Source organism: Diceros bicornis, chromosome 13, assembly GCF_020826845.1.
Source record: "Diceros bicornis minor isolate mBicDic1 chromosome 13, mDicBic1.mat.cur, whole genome shotgun sequence".
NCBI classification, from domain to species: Eukaryota; Metazoa; Chordata; class Mammalia; order Perissodactyla; family Rhinocerotidae; genus Diceros; species Diceros bicornis.
The window spans coordinates 36,359,573-36,372,864 of record NC_080752.1 but is presented as its reverse complement, the minus strand read 5'-3'; the positions used below and the strand labels follow the sequence as shown (position 1 = coordinate 36,372,864).

At 56.4% G+C, this 13,292-nt stretch overlaps 2 protein-coding genes across 3 annotated transcripts; one reads left to right on the top strand and one right to left on the bottom strand.

The window, feature by feature from the left end:
- The first annotated feature begins 253 nt into the window (after positions 1-253).
- LOC131412884 (aflatoxin B1 aldehyde reductase member 3-like) lies at positions 254-7,465 on the top strand. Its single transcript, XM_058553062.1, has 7 exons — positions 254-491; positions 2,950-3,137; positions 3,334-3,438; positions 3,979-4,075; positions 4,315-4,414; positions 5,927-6,056; positions 6,888-7,465. Exons 1-7 carry the CDS (start codon positions 254-256, stop codon positions 7,056-7,058), a joined length of 1,029 nt encoding a protein of 342 aa, XP_058409045.1. The 3' UTR covers positions 7,059-7,465.
- Positions 7,466-7,517: 52 nt separating this feature from the next.
- On the bottom strand, positions 7,518-13,133 carry MRTO4 (MRT4 homolog, ribosome maturation factor). Of its 2 annotated transcripts, XM_058553063.1 has the most exons (8): positions 12,968-13,133; positions 11,731-11,789; positions 10,703-10,806; positions 9,696-9,777; positions 9,347-9,414; positions 8,916-9,067; positions 8,469-8,545; positions 7,518-8,364 (listed from the first exon to the last, which is right to left on the bottom strand). In XM_058553063.1, exons 1-8 carry the CDS (start codon positions 12,993-12,995, stop codon positions 8,215-8,217), a joined length of 720 nt encoding a protein of 239 aa, XP_058409046.1. In that variant the 5' UTR covers positions 12,996-13,133; the 3' UTR covers positions 7,518-8,214. The 2 variants fall into 2 exon arrangements, with proteins under 2 accessions (XP_058409046.1, XP_058409047.1); XM_058553064.1 differs by lacking the exon at positions 12,968-13,133 and having other exon boundaries at positions 10,703-10,828; positions 11,731-11,771.
- Positions 13,134-13,292: the final 159 nt, after the last annotated feature.

Here is a 13,292-nt window from a genome sequence, read left to right as displayed (position 1 = left end):
CTCTCAGCTTTCGGGTTCACTCCCCTGGAAGCGCAGACGGTCCCCCGTGCTCGGCGGCAGCCGCGTGCGTGGGGGGTCCGCGCACATTTTGGCGGCTCCTCCGCTCGTCCTGCTCCCCCGCGCGCTCCGCCCCCAACGCCCGTGGGCGGGGCCCAAAACACGCTTTTTAAAGCGGCGCGCGGACCACGCACCGACGCTTGTCGCTCACCGCTGCGCCCGCTCCCGTGCTGTCCGAGTGTCCCGCTTCCGCCCCATGTCCCGGCTGCTGTCTGCCCCGCGGGCCGCCTCGGGCGCCCCGGTCCGGCCCGCCACCGTGCTGGGCGCCATGGCGATGGGGGACAGCTTGGACGCAGCCGCCAGCGCCGCGGCCGTGCGCGCCTTCCTGGAGCGCGGACACACCGAGATAGACACGGCGTTCGCGTATAGCGACGGCCAGTCCGAGAGCATCCTGGGCGGCCTGGGGCTCGGGCTGGGCGGCGGCGACTGCAGAGGTAAGGCCTGGCGCCCGCGCCCCGGCCCCCGGCCCTCCCCCTGCACCGCGCCCCGCTGACCCGCCCCAGCCCTGCCCCCACCGCGGTCAGCACCGACAGCTTCGTCCCCTCCAGGGCACCATCCTCCCCTGGCCCCCTGCAGCTCTGTGACCCCCAGCTCCTCAGGCCCCGTGCGCGTCTAGACCCCGACAGCCGGCCACTGCTGGGTCTTGAGTCCTTTCCTCTCCTTTTCCCTTCTGAGAAGGTAGCCCAGGACGCTCCCTCCACAAACGTCCCAACTATAGTCTAGCCTGGACCGACTTGGCTAGCCGTTCTCCGGGGCACTGCAAACGTTGGAGTCTGGCGCTCTGCAGTCCCTGCCCTCCTTCCCGTGCCCCGCAGGCGCCTCGTTCTGACCTGATCTGCAGTAATCCTGCCCTCACGGCCCTGGCTTTCCCTGGCACAGCCCCAGATCAGAATTTGGAATGGGCGGGGGTTCTGATTCCTCCCTGCTCTGGGCCCTAGACTTTGCTCCCTGGAGCTCCGGGTGTCCTGTTCGGGTGGCGGTGCCTCTGGCTTCACCAGGGCGGCAGCGCCTCGAGGTGGGGGAGTGGGTGTGTTACTGCATCTAAGGGCCCTGTCTGTGCCAGCCTCTGTCTGAGGCTGTAGAAGGGAGATTGACACTAACCCACTCCAGGGAGCCAGATTCTAGAGCTGGCTGGGGAGCCCTGAGGAGGGAGCCCTTCCTGGGAGGGGCTATTGAAGAAAGCTCAGAAAAGGCACTTTAGACCTTGAAGAACTGATCGAGTTTGCCAGGAGGAGTAATAGGAGAAAGGGCCTTCCAGGGTGTGAGCGTGGCAGTGGGTGTGCAGAAGGTGTGCAAAGGTGGGGAGATGAGGCAATGGCAAGGGTGTTGGAGCAGGCAGATGTAGCTCAGTGGGGAGGTGTATGGGGGCAAGGGGTGGCCCTCTTCAGTCTGATGCCACTCGAAGTGCTTAGGACAGTGCCTGGCAGGCAGTAGGGAGGGCTTGGCAGTGTTAGCTGTTACTGTTACGGTTGTTATTAGGATAATCATTAACACACTGTGCCGACTTTCACTCGGAGGCTCTTTTCCTATCACCTCTGGTAGAGGCTTGCTCGGTTTCTCCTGCGATTCACAGCATGGGAGATCTGGAACAAATCGAGAATACGGTGCATCTCAGAGTCTCCCTGTTTCTACATCACCTGGCTGCCTCTCTGTGACAACTCTGATCTTACTTCTGATTGCTTTTTCTTCTCCAACCCCTTCTTCAGGCCAGAGCTGGTTGGGCCCAGGTCCTTGAACCTCAGATCTGAAGGTCCCTTACCATCAAGAAGGGGTGGGGCAGAGGGTGAGGAGGTGGGGGGATGGGAAAATTCCAAATGAGTAGTTCCCCAGCCTGCTGTCTCTCACCTCTCAAGGGGTCAGGTGACTGCCCTCTGGCCTGCGAGGTGACTTTCTGAGCCTGAAAAGTGCAGAGAGGGCCTCCTCTCACCCACTGGTCCATCACCTGAGATTCTTACTGGGGGGCGGGGAGAAAAGTGTTTAGTTCACTGACTCCTGACTCAACAGAACCCAGAACACTGGCCTCTTCCCAGTGGGCTATTTCTCTAAGGGATCCCTGCCTTTCCTTCTCTGGGGCCAAGATGAGGCCTCTTGCACCTGTCTCCTGAATTCCTGCCGCAGTCTCTCCTTGCTGGTCTGCCCGTTTCCATACTTGCACCTGAGGTTCCTCATCTGTGCTTCATTCAGAGTCATCTTTCAAGACTGCAAAGCTGACCACTTAGCTCCCTGGCTGAAAAGTGCTCAGAGGCTCTCCCTGGCCCCCTAATGTCTGGATTCCCTGGGATGCACTCAAGACCCCTTACATCTGATCTGGCCTCTTCTCTTCCTCATGTGCCCCCTGGACCTGGTGCTCTAGATCCAGGGACTGGAGGCATGGCTTGTCACGCGCGACGTTCTTGCCTCTGGGTGGCCCTGACTTCCCCTTGGAGATTCCGATTCAGATTCTAAGCAAAGACTCCCTGAACCCCCAGTGGGCCTCACGACACTGCCTTGGGCTCCTCTGCTACCTTGTGTGTATCTCTGCCTCGCTTACTGTATAGTAGGCCTTAGACAGTGTATCCTTGAGGGCAGGGATGGAGTGCTGGCTTCCTCTAGGCCGGGCTTGTACAGGTGACTGGTAGAGAATCATCATAGTGAGAACGTTAGCAGCTCATAATGGGCGCATCTTTCCACGTTCTGATCAATCGTCGGAACCCCGAATGAGATAGTACCATTGTCACTCTCAATTTACAGTTGAGGGGATTGAGGCTCAGAGAGGTTAAGTAACTTGGTCAAGGTCACGCATCTAGTAACGGCAGAGCAGGGATGTGAACCCAAGTCTCCCTTAACCATTACGGTAGACCCTTCCCAATGTTTGGTAAACCAGCCTGAACTTCCATTTCTTTCCTCCCAAAGTGAAAATTGCCACCAAGGCCAATCCAGTGGGTGAAAATTCACTGAAGCCTGAGAGTCTCCGGTTCCAGCTGGAGACGTCGCTGAAGCGGCTGCAGTGTCCCCGGGTGGACCTCTTCTACCTGCACCTGCCGGACCACAACACCCCCGTGGAGGAGACGCTGCGCGCCTGCCACCAGCTGCACCAGGAGGTGAGGGTGGCTCCTGGAGCTCTGGGAGGAGGTGTCCTGCTCCTCTCCTTGCCCAGTCATTATCCTGGAGATGGGAGGGTGCAGGGCTGCCCCAGAGTGCAGCTGGGGACAGACCCCATCCCAGGGCCCCCACCCCGGTCTCCCCTTCCTGGTCCCCTGGCTGGAGTGGGTTCTGACGGCCGCGTCTCCCCTGCAGGGCAAGTTTGTGGAGCTGGGCCTCTCCAACTATGCCTCCTGGGAGGTGGCCGAGATCTGTACCCTCTGCAAGAGCAACGGCTGGATCCTGCCCACCGTGTACCAGGTGAGGGCCAGGGCTGCAGAGGCCTCAGTCTCCAGGGCTCCGGCTGGTCCCGGGGTCTCTTGGCTGTTCTGACTGCCCCCATGCCCTCTCCATAGCAGCTCTCCGTACTCACAGCCGGTAGATGGCTCCCCAGTGTCCTCAGGGTGACATACAAGCTCCTAGGCCTGGCCAGCAGGCTCGCTCGGGTCCTGGCTCCCCTTCCTGCCTGCGTGTATTCCTACCTACCAGTATTATGATTGCCTCTGTTCTGGAGCATACCTGTCACACTTTCCTTCACTGTTACATCTCAGAGGGCAGGGCTTTGTCCTTTGGCTCCTGGATGGAAGTCCGATGTCCAGCCCGTAGGTGGTGCTCAGAAATGTTGGCTGAATGAATGAATTTTCTTTGGGGACAAGCCCCCTGCACTACCACCGCTAAGTTTGTGCCCTGATGGTCAAGGTCCTGGGATTGTTAGGGTCTGACCTGAGGGCTCTCCAAGGGGAAATTTGGGGTCCCCCCCTTGACAGGTGCACCCTCTCCAGCTGGCCCTTCTCCCTGCAGGGCATGTACAACGTTGTCACCCGGCAGGTGGAAACAGAGCTCTTCCCCTGCCTCAGGCACTTTGGATTGAGGTTCTACGCCTACAACCCTCTGGCTGGTATGGGCTGCAGGGGGCCCAGCTCCTCCTGGGGGGAGGGATTCCTGGCCCTGTCCTATCTCTGCCTCCTCCTGACCGGAAATCCCGGCCTGGGACCTGGGAAGCAGAGAGGGGTTTGACCGCAGGCGGGGCTGTCCTCCATCCCTCCTGGCTCCCCGACCTTCCCCCCCCCCCCCCCGAGTCCAGAGCAGCCTCTGGTCGCAATGTGGTCAGCAGGTCTGATGGCAGCCTTCCCGCAGGGGGCCTGCTGACTGGCAAGTACAAGTATGAGGACAAGGACGAGAAACAACCTTCGGGCCGCTTCTTTGGGTATAGGTGGGCTGAGTTCTACAGGAATCGGTGAGCTGGGGACCTCTGCGTGAGGGCAGGTGGTGGTCTGGGTCCCCTTGGTGTGAAATAGGGAGGCCCTGGGGCTGCTTTCTTGGGGGCCAGGACTCCCCCGGAGCTCAGACCTAGGCCTCTGGATTCCCACCAGCTTTACCGAGCCCCCTTCCCTGCTTGAATATTCCGTGTCTCTGGGGAGGGATTGGGGGCCTCAATTGGGAATGTGGATCCCTGGGCCTTCTGCCAGGTCTCAAGACACTGTCTCTACCCTGGGAAGAGCTCACCCCCTGCCGTTAGCGGGAGAAGCGTGGATTGAGACTAGGGAAACCTGTGACTTGCTGCTCCCCCACAAATAGGTGGCCCTGTCACCTAGCGCCAAGGAGTATAAGTTTGTAAACTCTTGGCATAAAATTGTCATCAATGTCTGAAGGTATAGGTGAGCTGCTGTTGGGCAAGTGTTCCTCCCATTTTTTACTTTTTAAATTCTGAAAAAATTTATCAAAGTTAATACAGGCCTTGTTCACGGTGAACAGCACCCCATTAGCAGCTGCAGTTCTCAGAGGGGCTGATTTTAGACTCTTACAGCCCTCTTCCCTCTGGCATTTTCTCTCTAAAGGATGCACTTTATTGCTGTTTCTTAATTTATCAAATTTAGACATCATCTGTGGACTGATGGAAAGCTCATCTTTCTAGATTTATGGAAGCTGAGTCTCCAAGGTTAATTTCTCTGTATAACCTGCTCGATTTTCCTTGTCTGTTTTTTCCCACCTGGGAGAACAGCAAAGTGAGCTCCGTGCACGGGGCTCTGATGCGAGTTTTGTGGAAATGGCCCAGGATTTTTTAAGCGGCGAAGTGTCTAATATTTGGATTCACTGTGTGTGCACTGCTGTGATTGAAATCCTAATCCAGGACCCGCCACACCCCAAGGGTCTCTGGTGACCCTGGCCAGGTGTAGGGACTGTCACCCTAGGCAGTGTTTCTTGAGGATCTTTCACACCACCAGGGCCTGGGCCTCAGCCTGGAGAATCGATGCTCTCTGCAGTTTACAGAGCATCGTCAGGTCCATTTTCTCCTCTCCGTGTTGCACTCGGTGTACATGTGGCACTCGGGGCTGGCGTGGGGTGTTTCCTTTCCTCGCTGAGCAGTGAGAAAAGTGAAGGCAGGTGGCTCAGCCAAGACCAGAGCCAGGACTGGAGCCTGACTATTCAAGGGGCCAGTCTGTGACCAGGGCTGAGGGGTGGTGCTGTGTTTGCTCCTGGGTCCTGATTGGCGGTTGTGTTGTTCACATCTGATGAACATGTGAAATGCAAGGATTCTTGCCCACTGCATCCCCTCTCCTCCCGCCACTGGACTGAAAACAGCACCCTGATGAAGGGCCCAGAAGCCTACATGGATTCTGGCATGCAAGGATTAAAACCTCGACAAGGAGACGGTGACACCTCAGTGCCTCTGGGATTGGGATGGGTGCGGCCACCCTGGAGTGACCCCATGGTACTGACCCCTGTGTCACCCTGCCCACCTGCCCAGCTACTGGAAGGAGCACCACTTCAAGGCCATCGCCCTGATGGAGAAGGCCCTGCAGGCTGCCTATGGGACCAGCGCCCCCAGCATGACCTCGGCCGTCCTCAGGTGGATGTACCACCACTCCCAGCTGCAGGTATCCCGGCTGCCCCTGAGCATCTGCTTCTGCCTTTTCCTTTTTTGGAGGGGTCGAGGCGGGACGTGGAAGAAAGGAGAGGGCCACCCAGTTATGTGGTGATTTCTGAGATTAGTCCTTTTCTTCCTCTTCAGCTTCTCCATGGCCTAGTTCTTTTGGGGGGCAATCCTGTTCTTAACAAAGTTTCTTAAGAGCCACATTACACATACTATTGGTCCTATTAAGTATGATTATCCCAAGTTTACATATGAGGAACTGGCTCACAGAGGCTACTTCACTTGACTGAAGTCCCACGGCTACATGTGGTAGGGCCTGAGCACAGGTTTAACTCTGGAACCTACGTGCTTTTAACCAGTAGCAATTATTCCGTCCCTGGCTGCGCACTCTGTGTACCTGGCAGGGTTCCCCTCTCTCCCTGCTGTCCCATGTTTCCCTAACACCTTCCTCCAGCATGGGCATCATATAGTAACAGCTCCCGTTTCTTGAGCACCTGTTAAGTGCCAGGCCTGAAGCAAAGTAGTTCAGAAAATTTTAATTCCCACAATCACCCTGCAAAATAAAGGAAGTCTGAGACCCAGAGAGGTGGACCCAGGTTTCCCCAGCTGCAGAGTGGCAGAGGTGAGTGGCTCTGAACTCGGGGCTGTCTGCTGAGACTGTGGAGGCAAGGCTTTACAGCTGTTTAAAGCAATGTAAGTTCTTTCTGGAATAATACAGGGTATAAATAGACATCAGATCCCAAGTCTTAGCAGGGGCGAGGCTGGGATGGCGAGTGTGTGACCGGAGTCACTGTGCTGCAGAAGTGTGCTGACACCTGGCCGTCTCCCCTTGCAGGGTGCCCATGGGGACGCGGTCATCCTGGGCATGTCCAGCCTGGAACAGCTGGCACAGAACTTGGCAGCGGCTAAGGAAGGGCCCCTGGAGCCAGCCGTCGTGCAGGCCTTTGATCAAGCCTGGCACCTGGTTGCCCATGAGTGTCCTGACTACTTCCTAGACCTCTCTTGACTTGAGGTGGCCGAGGGACCCTCTGCCTGTCACCTCTTTCATTCTCTCACCCTGGTTGGTTCTGGCATTAAGCTACTTTAGCCTTTCCTCATCATCCCAGTTCACAAACTGTTTATTTCCTATATTCTTGCAATACTCTCAGTTGCCCTCATGATGTGAAAAGGCCAGGGCTGTGATCTACTCGGTGTTTTCTCTCTGAATAAAGCAGGCACTTGACGTGGCCGTAGCCGAGGCCCAGAGCAAACCTGGTGAATCTGTTTCCTCTGCTGCTGGCCTGTCTCCTGTCCTCCCCAGGGGCATGGTGAGAAGGGGCAGGAGTGTGGAGTAGTCTTCAAAGGGCAGAGGCAGTGGGAGGGTCTTTCCAACCTCCTACCCTGAACCCAGCCTGACCTCTCCACTGCAGCGCTGGAGGTGGCCCTTACTTTTCTACACACAGTAGAGAAAGAGGGCCAAATGCCCTGAAGTGGATCTACTCTCATTTCGAAATGCCCTCACTGAATATTTACAAACAGAACTGCTGGGGCAGAAACCTACCATTAGAGTTGTCACCAAGAGAAATAAAACCTCCCAGGATGCTGGGGAACATTTTAACAGATGCTCTCAAGTTCAGCTGTGGCTTTACTCGTCTTAGTTGAAGCCTCCTGTCTTCTGGTCACACAGGATCCTCAGCCCTGGTTTAAGAGTGTGTGCATGCATGTATGCACGTCGATGTGGCTGGGCAGGAAGGGCAGCCAGGGGGCCTGCTGTTCTCAGCAAATCCCATTTCAAGCAAGGGGCACTGAGAGCCAGGCAAAAGGAAAAGCCCCAGCTCTGGTGGCTGGTCTCACGTCCCCAGAGTCACACGGCCACGGCTGTCACGCAGAAGCCAGTGCTGGAAGCTGGCTTGAGAGGTGAACAGTGGGAACCCTGGGAATCCAAACAAAAGCCCAAACCCAGAGGCCTTTTTTCTGAGAAAAGTCTCCTTTTCCGTCTACAGGGAGACACCCTGCTGACGAAGTTTTATTCTTTATGGAACAACAGTCTGTCCCTATTGCCCTCCCTCGTCTTGATCCACAGCAGAATAACAGCTGCTGCCCCAAGAGGGGTGGCGGCAGTCCCGCGGGTCCAGTTGAGATGAGACCTGGATCGGCCGGGAGGCCTTCAGTCCCCAGTACCGTCAGTTGTCATCTTCTTGTTCTGATTCTTCTTCTGACTCGGGCGCGCTCTCTGGCAACTCATCTCCCATCTGCTGGAACCTTCCAGATTGTGCATCCCACATGTATTTGACGGTCACCTTGAATTCGGCCATCTCATACCCGAAAAGCTTCTGTGAGAGACAAAGGGAACGAAGAGTTAGGAGGTACGAGGGTATCACAAGCGTCTGCGGCCCCGCCCGCCACAGCCTGCAGCCGCCAGAGGGGGCGGACTCACCAGGATGCGGGCCTGCTCTGGGGTCAGCACGTCGCCCTCTTTGCACACCTCGTAGTCGGACAGCAGGGTCACCACGCCTGCAAAGAAGGGGGCCCCTGAGCAGTTCCTGCTGACAGAGCTTCCTGCCCACTGCCCAGAGCTAGGAGCAAGCTGGCTGGCCCCCCGCACATGCCAGGGCAGCTCAGTCAGACGTGTCCAGCTGCCTGGGAGGGTTTTCAGGGCAGTGACCACCTCCCTCATTGTCCTGCAGTGCTGTGTTCTGGCTCTAAGTCGCTGTCCACTTCCCCCCAGCTATGAGGCGGGCACTCTCGGCCCCATCTTCAAATGAGAGAATGGAGGCTGGGAAAACCCACTCAGCCAGGACGGGGAGGAGGGCCCGTCGGGCTTGGGGGCCTGTGCTCTTGACCTCGAAGCTGGGACCTTTCAGCTCCAGGGACTTCCCCGTACCTCTCCTGAGGGCAGTGGGCAGGCCCAGCTGCCTCAGCTGTGGCTCCATGGAGTGGGGGAACTGCTCCAGGGGCCCTGGGTCCAGGCTCACGGTGAACGCTGCTTTGTTCCCAGCTCGGGCGTAGTCCATCTCTGTGTATTTGGTGAACCACCTGAAGGGAAAGAGAAGTGGAAGGAGGGCAGGTTCCTGACTGGCCCACCCGCCCACCTACAATCAGGCTCCCCGTGGGTCTCGCCTCCCCTCCCCGTCCATCTCAGCTGCTGGCTGGCAGCCAGCCTGGAGCACCGTGCTGGAGAATAACGACTCAGTAAACTGGGTTCTAGGAAGCAGTTTTTCCTTGATGCCTCCACTGTACAAAGCCCCTAGATTATTCCTTCCCTAGAGTCCTCACCAATCTTTCTCTTCCTTACCACTCCTCAAAAACACTTACTCGTTCACTTCCTCCTTAGTGCGATTGGTGAAAAGGAGACCAACTTCACCCCTCAACTTCTTGCTGACCTAGGAAACAAACAGAGGATCAGCTCGGTCACATTAGAGCAGTGGGTCTCACCTGGGGACAATTTTGCACCCCCCTCCCCTCAGGGGACCTCTGGCAACATCGGAGACATTTCTGGTTGTCCCAGCTGGGAGGGGCACTACTCGCTGTGTCTGGAGGTTAAAGGAGAACCGGAGCTTTAAGCCAGGCCTCGCCCTCCCTGATCCCGGCCGGGCCTGATGGCCGGAGAGTGTGTTGTGAGCAGCGGCCTGGCCCCGGCCCCTCCGGAGAGGGCCAGCCTCACCTGGTGCAGGTTGTCTTTGTACTCGTCAGATGGGCTTCGACCCAAGGCCACCATCATCACTTTGTTTTTGCCAAAGAACATCCTACAGAGAAAAGGAGGCCTCCGTGAAGGGGGTGCCCTACCCAGCCCTCCCCTCAGTTAAGTGCTTGCCAGCTCTAGTCCGCGGGGGCCCAAGCCCAGGCCTAGGCTGTTCTGTAGCGGGAGGGGTGGCCAAAGGCTCCCACTTCTTCCATGTGGCCCTACCCGCTCTGTCCCCAGCCCAGGATCTCTTTCATTATTTTCCTGCCACAGACCTGGCATTCACAATATTTTGTCTACCAACCCAGTGTGAGTGTTATGTGAACCCGCCCCCCGTGCTGCCCTGGCTGGAAGTGCAGACGAGGCACGTGCCATGGTCTGAACCAGAGCTGGTGCAGCAAGAGACAACCGGAGTCATCACCTGCACTGTCACAAATCCAGCCCAAGGACAGGTACTCGCCAAAGGGCTCATGCAGCCTGCTCTCGGGTCATTGTGTGCCTCCTGGAGCACATCAGCCATGGGGATAGGTTCTAAGACACGCATCGTTAGGCGATCTCATCATTGTGCGGATATCAGTGTTCTTACACACACCTAGATGGCATAATCGACCTCGCATCTAAGCTATGTGGTACTAATCTTATGGGACTACTGTTATGTATGTGGTCCGTTGTTGACTGAAACATTGTTGGACAGCACGTGACTGTATTGACATTCTAAAACTGACGAGATGTTCCTAAAAGGATCAGACCCCAGGGTGAAGGGAGCCCCTTCTCCTGGAGGGATCACTGATCAGACATCCCTTAAGCAACTATCAAGTCCTGTCCCTCAAGAAGCTCAGTGCAAGACCAGCTTTAATGCTGAAAAAGCGCCCTTCAGTGGGAGTGGCCCTTTGCCCTTATTAAGGTACCAGGTACCCAAGGGTCAATACTTGCCCCTGTGCTTTGAGAGCAGCCTGGCCCCTTCCCCACTCTTCCCACTGCCTGCTCACCGGCTGTGCTTCCAGGCGTTCCGGATGTCCTTCAGCTTGTTGTTCCTCATGTTGGCCACGGAGAAGATGAAAAGGTACTTGTACGTGTCCACACATTTCCGAAGCTGTGGGACAATTCATGGGGCTCTGGAGTTCAAGGGGCAGCACGAGTTGGGCAATACTCTGGCCTCAGATGGGAAAGAATCTGCTCTAGATTCTACAACTGTGGAAGTTGAGAGTTGCAGGCCTCTAATCTAGTTGTCTCCTCCTCACCTCCATTACTGAAGCCAGGATCCCTAAGGATAGGGGCTCCCCTGAGGCCAAGCAGACATGACCTCAAAGGGCAGGGGAAGCTGAGCCATGGGTCAAGATCCCAGTCTTCCCACATTCCTGACTTATCTGTGGCCAACAGTGGAATCCACCACTTCTCTTTGCCTTGTCCATTAACTGCTGACAACCTAAAAATACTCAGCTACGCTAGGAAGGCTCCTGCTAGCTGGAAGCATAGAAAGCCTCCTTATTTACTCATAAGGGGAGGCAGCTCAACGGCCCTTCTCCACCCCCACGTTGCTGGCTGCAGCCACGATGAGGTGGTCTCAAAGACACAATCTGTGCGGGAGGAGATGCTGCTGTCAGCCAGCCTGCAGCCCTGAAGCAGTGCAGACAGCGGGCTGGTGCATTTGCCCACAACTGGTAACTCCCCAGCTTTTTGACATGGAACAGGCTAGCAAATCTCTGTGAGCTTCAGCTACCCAACTGCATAACAGTGATAACGTCACCTCGCATCTACCCAGAGGGATGTGGTGAGGATGGAGTGAACAACACATACGAAATGCTCAGCACCGAGCAGGGCATAGAGTAAGAGCTCAGTGAAAGCTGGAAATCATTGCTGTGGGATGATTGGTGGTGCTGCTACTGGTGGAAAAAGGCCTGCATCGGCAGCTGTTTTTGTTTTTTTTTTAACAGTATGTTTCCCTGACAAACAGCCCTACACCCACCTTTATAAACCAAACACAAGATCCGAAAAAATAAAAAGAATGAGCTATTACCTCTTCGATCAGGTTCTGTTTCAGTTCCAAGCCTTTCTTGGCAGTTTTGGTTAAGGAAACTAATACAAAGAAGAAAAAGGAGATGATGAAAAACAAATCTGGATGTCCTGGAGACTCCTTTTCTTCTCCCTGGCTGCTCAGCTGGACCGAGCCACTCTGAGGAAGGGCAGCAAGGCTGATGCAGCCACTACTGGCACACAAGGCTATTCCTGGGGTCCTCAGAGTGCCTACTCTCTAGCATTCCTGAGCCTGGAGACCCTTTGATATATTTTCTGTTGCTTAGACAAACTAGGTGCTCCTCAGCCCTCTTAGGCTAACCTAAAAACCCCTACTGAAGTGTGGGGGCAGGGCTTGTTCCTGCTCTTGGAGCGCTGTAAGCGGCAGACCTAGACTTGGAACACCATTCCCCGAAGGTAACTCCATGGGTTGCTTATTCTCTTTCTTCAGGTTTCTGTTCATTTGTCACCTCATCAGAGAGACCTTTTCTGGCTACGTTACACAAAATAATATCACCTCTTTCTGTTACTTTTTCTCCATGGGACTCACGACTGTCTGACTTGATGAGACTTTTGGTATTTGGGGGAGATATGTATCCCATGACTAAAACGTTAAGTGCGATGAGTGCTCTAGGCCTTTCTTGTTGTAACTGCTATATCCTCCAACGCCTAGAGAGTTCCAGGCCCCCTAAATATTCGTTGAGTGAATGTGCTGGAGAGCCAGGGTGGGAGAAGCCAAAATTGTAAAGATGGTCAGGAATGGTTTCTTAGAAGGTGCCCTATGAACTGAGAACCGAGAAAGAACCAGCCATGTGAAGGTCAGAGCATAAAGGCACGCCAGACAGAGAGAACTGCAAGTAACAAAGGGCAGGGAATAAGCCTGTGCTGAACGAAAGGAAAGGCGGCCAGGGTGGCGGGAGCGCAGAGCTCAGAGAGTGAAATTGAGGTGGGAGGGGTGGGCCAAAGCGAGATGGGGCGCAGCCTGCGTGTTCAGAGGCTGTTTGTCGGCCCAGTCGGCCTTGGAAGAGCTCTTAAGGAGCTCTCCGATCCCTTGACCCCACCACGCTCCAGCCCTCTCCGATGCTCCCGCCGCTCCGACGCCCCCATCCGAGCTCGCAGCGAGCCCGCGGAGCTCCTCGCCGAGGTCCCGGCGTCCCATTCCGTCCTCTCGAAGCACCCCACCGCAGCTGACAGCCAGCCGGCGGCACTCCCCACCGAGTCCCAAAGCCCCCTTCGCCCACCTTTCTTATCGCGCTTAGATTTGGGCATCTCGTTGCAGGCACGTGCGGCGGAAGACGGTGCTGCCTGTTAGGACCCCGGCGGCGCGGGGAACTCTGGGATGGCCCTCGGGGGCTGCCCTCGCGCGTGCCTGACTCAATCTGCGCTACGGCCCCCTCCTCCTGCTGGCCACCGCCTGCGCTCTTCCCCGCGTCTCCAGGGCGATTTCTCGCCCGTCCGGGGTCCTCCGAGTCCTGAGCGCCCCACCCGGGGCTTCGCGTGCCGTCCCAACTCTATGGTTCCGCGGAGGCGGGGCCTGCGGCGCGGTGCATGCCGGGCCGGCGGCGG